General features: G+C 41.9%; 3 protein-coding genes across 3 annotated transcripts; 2 read left to right on the forward strand and 1 right to left on the reverse strand.

Moving 5' to 3' along the window:
- Positions 1-1500: 1500 nt before the first annotated feature.
- On the forward strand, positions 1501-4485 carry ASDURF (ASNSD1 upstream open reading frame). The gene is made up of 4 exons (XM_054636306.2): positions 1501-1679; positions 3159-3212; positions 3692-3767; positions 4348-4485. The coding sequence occupies exons 1-4, from the start codon at positions 1605-1607 to the stop codon at positions 4416-4418; spliced, it is 276 nt and encodes a 91-aa protein (XP_054492281.2). The 5' UTR covers positions 1501-1604; the 3' UTR covers positions 4419-4485.
- On the forward strand, positions 4441-8799 carry ASNSD1 (asparagine synthetase domain containing 1). The gene is made up of 3 exons (XM_054636304.2): positions 4441-5922; positions 6803-6984; positions 7822-8799. The coding sequence occupies exons 1-3, from the start codon at positions 4441-4443 to the stop codon at positions 8081-8083; spliced, it is 1926 nt and encodes a 641-aa protein (XP_054492279.2). The 3' UTR covers positions 8084-8799.
- Positions 8431-13368, reverse strand: OSGEPL1 (O-sialoglycoprotein endopeptidase like 1). Its single transcript, XM_054636305.2, has 8 exons — positions 13076-13368; positions 12685-12934; positions 11659-12046; positions 10548-10752; positions 10319-10467; positions 9622-9752; positions 9410-9481; positions 8431-8555 (listed from the first exon to the last, which is right to left on the reverse strand). The coding sequence occupies exons 2-8, from the start codon at positions 12894-12896 to the stop codon at positions 8465-8467; spliced, it is 1248 nt and encodes a 415-aa protein (XP_054492280.2). The 5' UTR covers positions 12897-12934; positions 13076-13368; the 3' UTR covers positions 8431-8464.
- Positions 13369-13607: the final 239 nt, after the last annotated feature.

Below are 13607 nucleotides of genomic sequence, written 5' to 3' on the forward strand. Positions count from 1 at the left end.
ACAACTTCCCAGCAGCTTCAGCTGCTTTGGGACTGCCAGGCTCACAGCAGCACTGTGCTCTGCTGAGAAAAACAGATCAGCCCCTCAGCTCTCCCAGCACACAGCCCCACACCCAGCCATGGTGGGGCAAGGCTGGAGGCACAAGTGTGTGCTTAAAGTGGAGGGAAGAGCAAGACTGACCTTTGAGGCAAGTGTAACCTCAGTTTCTCTCTCTGTTAAAAGCAAATAAGCACAGCTTTTGCAAGTAAGTGTATTGCCAAATATTCTTATAGCCAAATTGTCTTTCTTCATCCTTCTGCTAGGAGCCAAAATCCTTGCTCTTCCTATACTGCTGCCAAAAATTTTGATCAACATCACAGACATTCTAACCAAGCTCATGGATACAACCAAGGATTAATCTTGGTCACAAACTCTAAGTATTATCAAAATATATAATATGTATGATTATGTGAGATTAAAGCAAAAAACCACTCCTACCTCTCTTACTAAACTTGCAAATATTTCAAATGGTTCATGAAGATTTTAACTATATTTTCACCGCAGTCAGTACCACAAGGACAACAAGTGGGATAGAAATTTCATAAAATCCTACAACTGAGCAATTGGTAGCAATTGGTCTGTAAGTTTGGATTACTCTTGAGTGTTTAAAAAGAAGGAAAGGGATAAAAATGAGACAATGGTGTATTTATAAAGACAGGTAGACATATGCATCACTGTGACATATCTATAGTAGAATGGAAGAGACAAAGAAATGTTGGGATCATCTTAGGTGGATGGTCTTAAACATTGATCTTGTATAATAATAAAATCATAGAATCCTGGAATAGTTTGGGTTGGAAAGGACTATCTCATTTCAACCCCCTGCCATGGGCAGGGTGTCTCAGAGCCCTGTGCAACCTGGCCTTGAACACTTGCAAGGATGGAGCTGCCTCAGGTTCTCTGGGCAACCCATGGAGTGTCTCACATCCTCCGTGTAAGCAATTTCCATTAAGTATCTGATCTAAACCTGCCCTCTCTCAGTTTGAGTCCATTCCCCTTTGTCCTGTCACTACATGCCCCTCTCCACCTTTCTTGTAGAAACATGTCCTAATGATGAACATAATGAAACATACGATCCTAATGTCTGTAAATAGTGTGTGATTCGTATCTCTTCTGGAATACCTTTAAGCAAACCGCTTAAAGGGTTTTGAGAGCCCCACAGCAGCCCGGGGTCACAGCACACCAAGCCGACACACTCCAAAGTTTCCAAGCCTCATTCCAAACATTTTCTCCACCTTGGGCCTGTCCCTATGCGCTCCAGGACACGGCTCCGGGAGCTCCGTCCCGCCCAGCACAGGCCGCCGCACTCCCGCCTTCCCCCAGCCGGGGGCGCGAGCCCCCTCACGATTCGCGCCGTCCGGCCCGCGCCGCCGCGCGTGCTCTGCCGCGCCTGCTGATTGGCGCTCCGTCAGGCGCGCGCTCGGCCGCGCCTGCTGATTGGTGGTGTTGTGCGCGGGCCCGCCTGCGCGCATGCGCTCTGGTGCGGCTGGTTCCGGTGTCTGTTGTGTGTCGAAAGCGAGGCTGTCGCCGCTGCCGGGTGAGCGCGCCCGGTGCCCGCCGGGGCCATGTCGGGGCGGCCGCCGCGGCAGGAGGATGGGGAGGGCGCGGCGCTGCGCCGCAAGGAGGAGCTGAGCCGAAGGGTGAGCGGAGGCGGCCCTGCGGGTCCTGGCGCCTGGGGTGCGAGCAGCGTGAGGTAGAGGAGGGCGGGGGCTGTCAGGGACCGGGGCTCCTGTGCTCGGGGCTGCGCCCTCGGGCCCCGAGAGCGGCCTGCATTTAGCGAGCCCATGTTGCCTCGCTGATAGCTCGCTTGCCAGATCGGTATTTGGGTCTTACTGCTTGAAATGCCAAGTGAGACGCAGTGAGGTTTTTCTCACAGAAAATCGTGAGTTTCAAGAGACGTGCAATGGTCGAGTCTAACTCCTGCGCTGCACAGGACACCCCAAGAATCACCATGTGCCTGAGCACGTTATCCAAAAGCTATTTGAACTCAGGCTGCTGCTGTCACCACTTTCACTGGGGAGAGAGTTCAGTGCCCAGCCACCCTCTGGGTGAAGAACCTTTTCCTGGTATCCAATCTGAACATCCCCTGACCCAGCTCCAGGCCGTTCCCTGTGGTACTGTCGCTGGTCACCAGGGAGAAGAGATCAGTGTCTGCCCCTCCACTTGCCCTCCTAAGGAACTTGAAGACTGCTATGAGGTCTCCCCTCCAAGTACCCTCACCTGCTTTTCACATGGCTTCCTTCTAGCCTAGTTTCAGCTTTGTCTGCCCAAAATGTCCCAAGGGATTTCAGCCACAGAGGCTGGTGCTCCTTATTTATCCACTCTCTCTTCCCTGGTGGCCCACAGCTCTGTTCAGTATGCAATCTGTCAAGCCTGTGGAACTTTCACTCCAAAAAACCTCCTATCAACCTGCCAGTGTTCCAATAGGGCCTACAGGGAAGCCAGAGAAGGACTCTTTATCAGGAGCTGTAGTGACAAGGAAGACAAGGAGCAATGTATACAAATTGAAAGAGGGCAAATTTGGGTTAGTTTTTGGCTTTTGCAACTGTCCTTCTGATTACTCTTCAGCGTTCACAGCTGTCATTGTAAAAGAAGATGGGAATATCTGCCACATCTGTCAGTGCAGAGCAGAGTGGTAAATTCCACTAAGGAAGTTAATGTAAAAATCCAGAGCAATAGAAAGGCTCCCATTGCTAATACAATTTTCTAGAGTATTAGAGTATTTGGATTTTCATTAATTTCATTTTGAATCTGGAGCATACACTATACAATATATAGCGTATTCTTGATATTATGCTATTTTTAAAAAGTTATTTGATGTTGTATTAGTTGTGTACATGTTTTCTTCTAAGGGGGAAAAATGTGCTCTCTGATTCTAAATAGTTATAGGTACTCTGGCTTCCCAGAGGCTTTTGAAGGTAGGAGAAATACCAATGCATGCAGAATAGCCTATTTCTAGAGAAATTAAGTATGTAATTTTTATACTTACTTTGTCTTCAGTGATTCAGCTAGACATGCATGTTGGTGTCTTAAAATATCAGTAGACATGCTCACCACTAGGATTATACTATGATGTCTTGTTTTTATCATTAAATTAAAATGCATCTTTTGCCTTTCAGATTAAAGAGCAGAAGGTTGTAGTCGATGAGCTTTCTAATTTGAAGAAGAACCGGGTAAGGGTTTTACAAATTTGCTTTTAACTATTTCATTTTAGCAGAAAAATAAATGTAATTTGTTGTAATCCAGATTTTAATAAACATGTGGTCTGCTGTGCTCAGAATAATTTGTCCTGCAAATTATTTAATTATGTATACTTGGGCAGTGCTGGGGTTTTATATTTTATTTGAGTTATTTCATTAAGATGTTTGAGTTGATCACAAAGATTCATGAGGTATTCTTACTTTTTCTGTGCATTTGTTTAAAATAGAACGTGATCCCTTGTGGATGAGGAAAAGAGAAATTCAGAATTGTCTTAGGTTGAGCATTAAATGCTTTTGATAGTATAGCATTAGAAAGCTGGTGTTCACAGGGCAGAACTTACCCCTTCACTTTTATATCAGGAGTGTCTCTTTGGACCCACACCAGCTTCTGTTGCAGTGTGGGTCCAGCATCTGCTGCTTTGACTTAATACAGTGTGGGTTTTGTTTTACAGAAAGTTTATAAGCAGCAACCCAATAGCAACATATTCTTCCTTGCAGACCGGACAGAAATGCTGTCTCAGTGCAAAAGTAAGTTTGCAGTGTAAAAGTATCTCAATTAGTTAATGTTTAAAAGCTGTATTTGTAGCTATTTCAAAGGTATGTTAAAATGAGAAAATTGCAGCTGTGTGTCCAGTACAGAGTAATAGGAGAATGGATAATAGACGTGGTGATGGAACAAGCATTAGAAGAGTATAAATTTAGAAGTATGTATTTAATTTTCTGGAGTGAACAATTGCTGCTTCTCTTTGCTTTGATTTGGGTTAATAGCATTGCCATTTTTATTGTCAGTTCCCTTTTCCTACTACAAATGTTGAAGTCATACTGATTATATAAGAGTTGGCCATTCTCCTATTGCACTGTGGCTTTCTTTGGAAAAAAATCATCCTTGTATAACTAAAAAGGAGTATGCTACAGCAAGCTTATATAGCTTGTTTTAGTAATGATGGAACATAAACATAGCTCTTTGCTTAATTAGTGTTTTATGTTTTTCACTTTAATTGAACAAGTGGCTGGAATTATTAATGTTGTGGATATACACTGAAACATACCTATGCATAAACTTTCCTGTTTGTAAAACTGATTATTTGTGTAATTTTCTCTTACACAGACACACTAGATGAATTAAAGAAGGCACATCAGGAGCTGGAAAATTCAGAAAAGGCTAAAACCAAGAAGTAGTTGATGTGAATTCCTCGTTGCAATGTGTGGTATTTGCTGTGTTGTTACCTTGTGCAGCCAGCATGTGATTCATGATTTCCTCAGTGAAGACATCCTCTGCCATCTAAGACGAAGAGGACCAGACAGTAGCCAACAGTTGATAAAAACTGTGTCTGATCTCTCTTACCAATGTCTGTTTTCAGGCCACGTACTTCACTTGAGGGGACTGGTGACTCCTCAGCCTCTGGAAGATGCCAATAACAATGTTTTTCTTTGGAATGGAGAAATTTTCAGTGGAGTCCCTGTAGGAAATCTAGAGAATGACACTGAAGTAATGTTTCATCATCTGGCTTCATGCAGCAGTGAAATGGACATTTTGTCACTCTTCTCATCACTTCAGGGTCCCTGGTCTTTTATCTATTATGAAGCACCCAGACACAGTTTATGGTTTGGCAGAGATTACTTTGGCCGTCGTAGTTTGCTTTGGCAATTCAGTAATGAGGTTAACAGTGCTCTCTGTCTCACATCTGTAAGTGGTTGTTCTGAATCAGGCAACCAATGGCAAGAAGTCCCAGCATGTGGAATTTTCAAAATTGATCTCAAAGCTTGTGCAGCAACTAAATCTTGGTCTTTAACATTGTTTCCATGGAAGTACAGCTGCAGAGAGAAAGCAGTAGAAGAAACATGCATTAATGTTCTTGACCAAGTGTCAAAAGACTTACCAAACCATGTACATCTCGTGCTGAATGAATCAAAGCTGTGTCTTAGAGCACCAGTTATCCCCTTAAATAAAACAGTTTCTAAAGCTTCAGATGCATGTCCAAGCTCTAATTTTAGCAACATTAACTGTGTGGTTTCTGTAGAAACCCTTCAAAAACTTCTTGCAGAGGAACACAAGAAAAAATTAGCCTGTCAGTTTATTGATGTTTTAAATGAAGCAGTCAAGAGACGAGTCCTGTGTCTCTTTAGAGATCCAGATCAGATAACAAGAGAAGTTCCAAGCATGTCTCGTAAGAGAGCACATATTGCAGTGCTCTTTTCTGGTGGCATTGATTCTATGGTTATTGCAGCCCTGGCTGATAAACATGTGCCTGTGGAAGAGCCAATTGATCTTCTTAATGTAGCTTTCATGATGAAAGAGCAAGCTAAGCACAGGGGTACCACTAAAAGACGTACCAGCCATGAAGTACAGCTTGATTTGCTTTGTCCTCAAGAAAGCTGTCAAGATCCTGCTGCTGACTCTGGTACTCATTCATCTTGCTTTGATGTTCCTGACAGAATCACTGGTAGGGCAGGACTGAAGGAATTAAAAGCCATTAACCCTTCAAGAACCTGGAACTTTGTGGAAATTAATGTTACACTAGAGGAATTGAAAAAAATGAGAAAACAGCGTATTAATTACTTAATCTATCCACTGGATACAGTCTTGGATGACAGTATTGGCTGTGCAATTTGGTTTGCTTCCAGAGGAGAGGGCTTCATTAGTAACCAAGGAGAACTGAAACCATATAAAAGTCCTGCAAAGGTACTGTTTTGTTTTGTTTTCTGCCTAGTGTTTGACTTCTGAATGTAAAAACAGTTTTCTTGATTTAGAAATCAGCTGGGATTTTTGCTATTCATGAGGCTTCTGAAACTCAGTGTCAGAATGTACAATATTCTATAATTATAGTATTTGTGTAATTCTAGAGTTAAAAATCACATTCAGTTCTATTGTCATGTAATATGCATGGCTTTTCAGTGAACTTGGATATGCAATAATATCCAGTGGAAACAAATAACCACCATCTATTATTTTTGATTCTGATTTCTCACTTCTCTGTTCTTGATGGTGTGTGTAGGGAAGAAGGTACTGTTTCATTTCAGCTGTTGAAGGCACAGTAATGGGCCAGATGTAATAGTGGGTTTTTTCTTGATAAAACATTTAACTGTACTTACTGAGTAGCGTAAGTCATTTTTACTTTGTGTAACATAGCTGGTAAATGAACAGTACTCTGGGTGTACATTCAACATATACAACATATTCAACTACAACATATGACATCGACTTTGGCAATAATTTTTAAAGGCTGGTATTTAACAAATGCTGTTTATTATCCTAGAAACTAAGACATTCTTCAAATATACTGGTGTATTTGTGATACATATGGCATTATTGTCATGGTTTTTTCCTTGCTCCACTAGCAATATTTGTGTGTACTTTAAGGTCTGATAATTTAAGTTACCAATGACTGTACTGGGAATTGGTTTAGGCTTTGTAAATGTGTAAGGCACAGCCCATTCTGATAAGTAATACTTTTAAAAGATGCATATTAAAATTTTTTTCCTTAAAATGTAGTTAAACCTTTAAGGTCTGTTACAAATTAACTTGCATAGATATTAAGATTTCTTCTATTCTGTTTCCTCAGGTTGTGCTTACAGGAATTGGAGCAGATGAGCAGCTTGCTGGGTACTCTCGACATCGTGTTTGCTTCACCAAAGATGGCTTAGAGGGTCTTAATAAAGAACTTGAAATGGAGTTAGGGCGCATTTCTTCTCGAAATCTTGGTAGAGATGACAGGATCATCGGTGATCATGGAAAAGAAGCCAGGTATTACTGTTTTAACACAGAGCAAAACTGGTTTTGCTGGTTAGATGCAGTTTTTAACACCGCTAGCAAAATCTTAATTGAAACTTCTGTGTGTTTTGTTGTCTCTAGTTCAGCTGCAGTTTTGTTAATGTGTACTGTGTTGTGCAGTTTTTGGTTTTGTGTTTTAAAAAAGTGGTCTGTAGTATATTGTGGAAGAGTTTACTTAAGGAAATTTAGCAACTTGATTTCCATCTAGAAGTTTTAAGAAGGATGTTGAAATAGGGAAATTCTAGCTGGTTTTATAATTCTAAGCTAAACAGTCTTTTGCACAACTTTGAAGTGTTCTGGTGTGGACCTTTGGGGAGTGTCTCTGGAGAAAGACAGTGTAACAGGAGCTGTGTATTCCTATCCCTGCAGTAAAGCATAGTCACTATCTACCACATTTCCTGGCTGTTAAGTCTGAAGAGTTGAAGAATCATTTTACTTGTGCCTACTTCTCCATGCTACCATCAACTTGAAAAAAATTCCTTAGGTCTTGTCCAGGAGCAGAGGCCACTCAGGTGCATGAAAGGTTTTCTCATGTGATCTTTGTGCCACTATTTTTCCAAGTCTTAGTTCCACATTTTCAGTTCAGCACGAGAACAGTTGCAGTGGTGGATGTGCAGTGCTCTTAACCATGCAGATGAGTAGGTATGAATGCCTGAAATTCAGAATGATACCAGCATTTGTTGTATAAATCTTTTTGTTTCAAAGTTACAGTGTAGTTTCACAAGGTCTTTGCATGTGGTAAAGGGGAAAACCAAGATTATTCCTATAGAATTTTTAAAAGATCTTTACCCATGTAAATCTCTCTTTCAGGTTTCCTTTTCTTGATGAAGATGTTGTCTCATTCCTCAATTCTCTGCCCGTCTCAGAAAAAGCTGATTTGACTTTACCTCGAGGAATTGGCGAGAAACTGATTCTGCGCCTTGCAGCCAAGGAGCTGGGCCTGACAGCCTCAACTGTTCTGCCAAAAAGGGCAGTACAGTTTGGATCTCGGATTGCAAAACTAGAGAGCAACAGTGAAAAAGCATCTGACACATGCAGCAGGCTGAAGTTACTTTCAGTAGATGAATTATAGAGCTGTATCTGGAGATGTTGCATTTATTCTATACATGAAGTCAGTAAATCAAGTTTTCTTAGAATGTTCTGTCTGGGTTTTTTTTAAATACATGGGCATAATTATTAATAATCAGAGTTGTACATGTGTATGTGTACAAGGAACCCACTATGAATGCATCCTGTGCTTTTTTTTGTTTAATACTGAGATGCTGGTTTTTGTTTTAATATTGAATGCTTAGTTTGTAGTAACTGGAATTACTTTGGTGATAGCAACACAGCATTTGTTTCTCTGACAGATTATTTTCAACACTTGTAATCCAAGTATTGTCCCTAAACATAACAGCATTGAAACACTTTTCATTGAGCTATTTATAGTTGCAATTATTTTATTAAGTACTTTTTAAGATGCCAACCATCGTATCTCTTTTAATTTTGGCACCTTGATGGAATCTTCTTCAACTCTTTTTGAAATATCAATTCCCAGGGGAGCTCTAGAAAACAAAATTATGTATTTGTTAAAAATTAACATTGTCATTGCCATATCACACAGATGTACAGCTTCACAGACCTCTTTTTACAATTAGCAGGAGAGTCAAATTATTTCAGTATATTCCCTGCACTTGTAAGACTGAGACCATTAAAATGGTCTGTACCTGGAAATATTTTTACAATGAGGAAATATTTGTGTTTGTAGCTATTCCAAACTCTAGAAATACAGTTGTGATTTCAAAGCCATCTTCTGGGTCTGTTGTTGTATTTAGATTCTGATTTTAGTTGATAATTCATTTTATGTCCTGCCGATGAATGCAAAACACTAGAGATTCACAGGTAACTCCTATGATAATCTTAAATAATTCATTGTCTACAGCAAGTAAAACTTAGTTTTTTATTCACTCAAATATATACAGCAAATTATTTTTGAAGTAGAGTATTTTATAATTTTTCATCTGAAAAGTGTAATGCAACTTTTTTTTTGTATTGAGACCATCCAGGTCTGTTTTTCTGAAAAGGGAAAAAGAAATGAAAAACATCCCAACTTTAAGACCAGCTGGTACATTTGAGATATCCACATTTTGTTTGGCCTGAAGTCTAACATCTAGACAACCATGGTAGGAAAACACATAGAACTCTTACGATGTACAGTAAATTAAGTTTCTGAGCCAAAACGAACATAAATAAATATCAGCCATGATCATTTGTATTTGAAACTGCCTTGGAAGGCATCTTTTAAAATTTCTATGTGCTGCAGAGAGACTCCTCAGCAGTTAGTGCCTCTTTTTCATGTGACCTGTTCCCCTTTCCAGCCCGCAGTGAGGACAGAGCCTGGGGATGAGCAGTCACTTACCTTGGCTCATAGCGGACGCCAGCTGTGCTGTGAAGGACCCCCAGCCCTGCACGTAACCTTTCAATGCCATTCCTGAGCAACAAAGCAATTACAGAAAAATGTACATCACAACTCTGCACACAAGCACATCAGTCAGCACACAAAGCTTCTTGACTCTCATGTCAACTTTGCATGTGCTCCTGTATTGTGTGTTAAAAAAAACCAACTCTTACCATGCAATCATAACACCATTATCAGTGCAGAGTCTTGGAGGAGGACATAGTAAAGCAAAATCATTTGCATCTGCCAGATTCTGTAGGACTTTTCTGATATACTGATTACTTGCAACTCCTCCTGATACAACCTGACAGCATTTCAGAAAGAAAAAAAGGCATTAATTCAAAAGTACTTATGGGTCACGCACAATTAGTATCACGTTTAGAAAAGGGTTATCAGTTGAAGTTCTAAAGACAGCAATAAATGCTGCATTTAAGATTAAAACATACCAGAAAAGAGTATGCTAAGTTTGCTTGTTATGCAAAAAGACATTACTGAAGCACATCAGTCTAATGGAAGGTGTCCTTGCCCAGGGCAGGAGGGTTAGAACTGGATGATCTTTAAGGTTCTTTCCAAGCTAAACCAGTCTGTGGTTCTGTAACTAGAACAGCCATCAAGTATTGGGCAGCAAGAGGGCAAGTTGTTATAGGAGGTTAGATTAGATTAGATTAGATGGTAAGAAAATCTCTCTCTAGCTTAAAGCCCAGCTAAATATTTATATGACTGTTACTTCAATATTGTTGGTATTTTAACAATATAATACATACTGAGATCTCCCTCATATGTCAAAGGTGGAAAGTACAACAAGGCATCTGCATCTTCAAATGATGTTATAGAGTCAGATATAAAAAGGAAAAAAAAAGGTATACCCACCAAAGTGGCATTTTTTGATGGCAATATGCTGTTTTTGATGCAGAAGAGCATGGCTCGATACGTCCTCTGGATAATATGAACAGCCACTGCGTGCTGTACGGCAGCAGCAACATCCTTAACACAGGACAGGATCTCACCTTCCTCAATACCTATAAAAGTGTATCATCAAAGGGGGCTCCTGAGCGTAGGTCATCAAAAGCTCAGTTTATATCTGAGTGCCTAAAAATACCTTCTTCCTTTTCTTTCTGTACAATGGCATTATTGATAACATTTTGAAGGCCGGAGAAAGAGAAGTCGCAGTTCCGATACTGCCGCATGGGCAGTCGGAAGGTGAGCAGTTCCTGGTCCCCAGTCTGAGCCAAGTGCTCTATGGCCTTCCCCCCAGCCATGCTGTGGCACTCTGGGTGCTTTCTCAGAGACAGCCTTCGTGCCACCTAAGGAGATGACAAACAACAGACTTAGAATTAGTTCCTCCTGGAATGGCATCACTGTACTGCAGTCCATGGAGTAAAATATGACACCAAAACATCCAATCCAATGTGAAATTACAAACAGGGTATGGTAAGGCTATCATGGCTGATAACACCAGCCCAGCAGGATTTTTTTTTTTTCTTGGAGTGTTTAGAAATGCAATTCTAGGACAATCTGGGCAAACACGAGGATCAACAAATTTTGCAGAAAATAATTAATTACTCCATTTTTAAGCTATAGGAAATACACACAGACTGCCATGCTGTATTACCAGATACACAAGAATAAAGTTGGTTTCAGCTTCTGAAAATCCCCTTTCTGATGCCATGCACTTCCCCAATTTTTTAATAAATATGCACAAATAGTGTTTAAAAACAGTGCTGAGAACAAAATCAAAAATGACCAATTTTACCGACTGTACTCAGGGACCCAGAAAACTTAAGATTGTGAATGCCAAACCATGCTTTTCAAACTCTAAAAACTAAAAATAGTAAGAAATGCTTTAACATGCATTGTTTTAAACCTGACAGCATAATAATACCTCTATAAAATACCTCTATAAATCTTCTCTAATTAATACCACTTCTTTGTATAATCAGTGTCAATGAAACATCCAACACCAGCTTTGGTTATGTTGCCTATTTGCTAACATATAATTAATGTACATATGTTACGACTGATATTTTGTGTACATTTTTAAGTCTTTCATATCTTAAATCTATGGCATTTCAAAATAGAAAAAAAGTTACATAAAACTTGTATTGCATTGAATTGCTGTCCTCAGGCTAATGATATTACTACCATTATATAGTATAAAAGCAATAAAGAGAAGAGAACAACTAAGGAAAGGTAAGGAAAGGAGATATTACCTTATCCAGCATGTCACCTGGAGCGATGTCGATGGACTGTCCAAGCAGGAGGAAATCTGAAACTCCTTGTGCTACTGCCAAGAGACAGTGGCCTCCAGAGATGAGGAGAACTAAGAAGGGGAATTCCAGGTGATGTGTGAGCCTGATGGTGAGTGCGTGAGCCTCCATGTGATGGATGGGGATGAAGGGTTTCTGGTGCCTGCTGACCAGGCCCCGGCTGTACTGCAGCCCCACGCCCAGGCTCAGAGCGAGCCCGGGTTTCACTGTGGTGGCCACGGCCGCAAGCTCGGCCACAGAAACGCCGCTGGCACAAAGGGCCTCTTGAACCACTCGGTCGATGTTTTCTCTGTGAAGCTGCTGTGCCACCACGGGAATTATTCCTCCTGATCTAGTAAAACCAAGGAATTGCAATGCATTGGTGGTTTATAGCAGAGAGAATGCCATAAAAATAGTTTTCGGGCACCTCTTAACCTTGTCATATCCTGCCTGTTTCCTTACTACATTCTCAAATGCCTTGTTTAGTGTCAAGGGCACTGAAGGGAGCATAATTATCAGTGGAAGGCCAGAAAAGGATCTAACTTGACCTTTTCTGGTAAAGGTGCTTTTTAAATGTATCTCAACACTGTTCCAAAACTATGTAACAATATTCACAACCCCTCACTTGTCAGCTCCTGTTCTTAACGACCAATTCTTATATTTTATTAATTTTCCCTTTAAAAAGGGAAAATTAAAATTGCTGATTTTAACAGTAGCAATGTTTTCATCTTTTATTCAAGCTAGAGAAGTAATCTGTCTCTCTTTGAAAGAAAACACTGAAGGAAACTTGTTAAATTCATGGCATTTATTTCCTCCCCCTTAATACTTTCTCAGGCAGTATGTGTTGAGGCCAGAGTGATACAGCTTCACACCTACCCACCACTTACTGAGTTTTATGGGACACGAAGACTTACATATAGATGATATTATAAGTAACAAACCAGTAAAATCGTTATTAAGGCAGAAGCCTTGAGAGAAGCCTGTTCTTACTGTAAATGAACTTCCTTCTGACAGTGCAGTGCTTCTCCCAGAACACAGCCAGCTTCATCCACCACAGCAGCACCGGTGTCGTCACAGCTCGTCTCTATTCCCAAAACCATCCTGTGAAAACGCTGCTTCCCAGAGTGAGCAGAGCTGGTCCTCAGCCACGCAGCTCGGCCGTGCTTCACCGACCGCAAAACGCTTTTGGCAATGTTGTTCATTGCTTATAATCTACCTAGTGGTTATGTCTAGAAGAGAACTGTACAGTTTATTATTAGTGGAGGGTTTTCAAGCACGTGTTCTGCTCTGTATTTCCGAAGAGCTTTTAAAGTCATGAGTGGCCACACGCAACATTCAAGACCCTAAGAATAAATAGCTGGGAGGTAACGTCTTGTTTTACCTGAATTACGTGTGAAGAGAGTTCCTCACTACGCTTGGTGACGGTGCCTCTTGCAGCCCTACGGAGGTCGCAGCCCTAGGGGAGGTCACAGCCGGCCCGTGGGCGGCAGCAGGAGCGCTGCCGTGCGGGCAGCACAGGGCACGTCCGGCCGCTCTGCCGGGTCACGGGCTCGACTCCACCTCCGCGGCTCCCCCGGCCCCGGCCAGGGGGAGCGGCGGCCGGAATCCCCCGCCCACCCTCCCCGAGTCGCGGCGCACTCGCGTCCTCCCCGTGTCGCGATGTGTCACCACCCCCTCCCGGGCCGGCTCCGCCCCGCCGGGAACGCGGGCGGTGCTCCGGGCTGGCGCAGCCGCCGTGCGGAGAGCGGGGACTCCCCCGCATTCCTCTGCAAGCCACGGGCTTTGCCCAGCCGCCCCCAGGCACCCCGGCCCCCGGGACATCAAATTCGGGCCGAGTATTGCAGTCCCTGCCCCTCGGCAGCCACTGTCAAATGTAGCACGGCCTTGTGATGGCTATTATTTAAAAATCAGCC

Source organism: Agelaius phoeniceus, chromosome 7 (assembly GCF_051311805.1).
Source record: "Agelaius phoeniceus isolate bAgePho1 chromosome 7, bAgePho1.hap1, whole genome shotgun sequence".
Classification (NCBI taxonomy): domain Eukaryota; kingdom Metazoa; phylum Chordata; class Aves; order Passeriformes; family Icteridae; genus Agelaius; species Agelaius phoeniceus.

Coding starts and splice junctions, on each gene's coding strand:
- ASDURF (XM_054636306.2), top strand. CDS start 1,605: ATGTCGGGGCGGCCGCCGCGGCAGGAGGATGGGGAGGGCGCGGCGCTG. Junction 1,680..3,158: donor AGGAGGAGCTGAGCCGAAGG/GTGAGCGGAGGC, acceptor TTTGCCTTTCAG/ATTAAAGAGCAGAAGGTTGT. Junction 3,768..4,347: donor AATGCTGTCTCAGTGCAAAA/GTAAGTTTGCAG, acceptor TCTCTTACACAG/ACACACTAGATGAATTAAAG.
- ASNSD1 (XM_054636304.2), top strand. CDS start 4,441: ATGTGTGGTATTTGCTGTGTTGTTACCTTGTGCAGCCAGCATGTGATT. Junction 5,923..6,802: donor CATATAAAAGTCCTGCAAAG/GTACTGTTTTGT, acceptor CTGTTTCCTCAG/GTTGTGCTTACAGGAATTGG. Junction 6,985..7,821: donor GATCATGGAAAAGAAGCCAG/GTATTACTGTTT, acceptor TCTCTCTTTCAG/GTTTCCTTTTCTTGATGAAG.
- OSGEPL1 (XM_054636305.2), bottom strand. CDS start 12,896: ATGAACAACATTGCCAAAAGCGTTTTGCGGTCGGTGAAGCACGGCCGA. Junction 10,753..11,658: donor CAGGTGACATGCTGGATAAG/GTAATATCTCCT, acceptor TCATCTCCTTAG/GTGGCACGAAGGCTGTCTCT. Junction 8,556..9,409: donor GGCGTCCGCTATGAGCCAAG/GTAAGTGACTGC, acceptor TTTGTTTTCTAG/AGCTCCCCTGGGAATTGATA.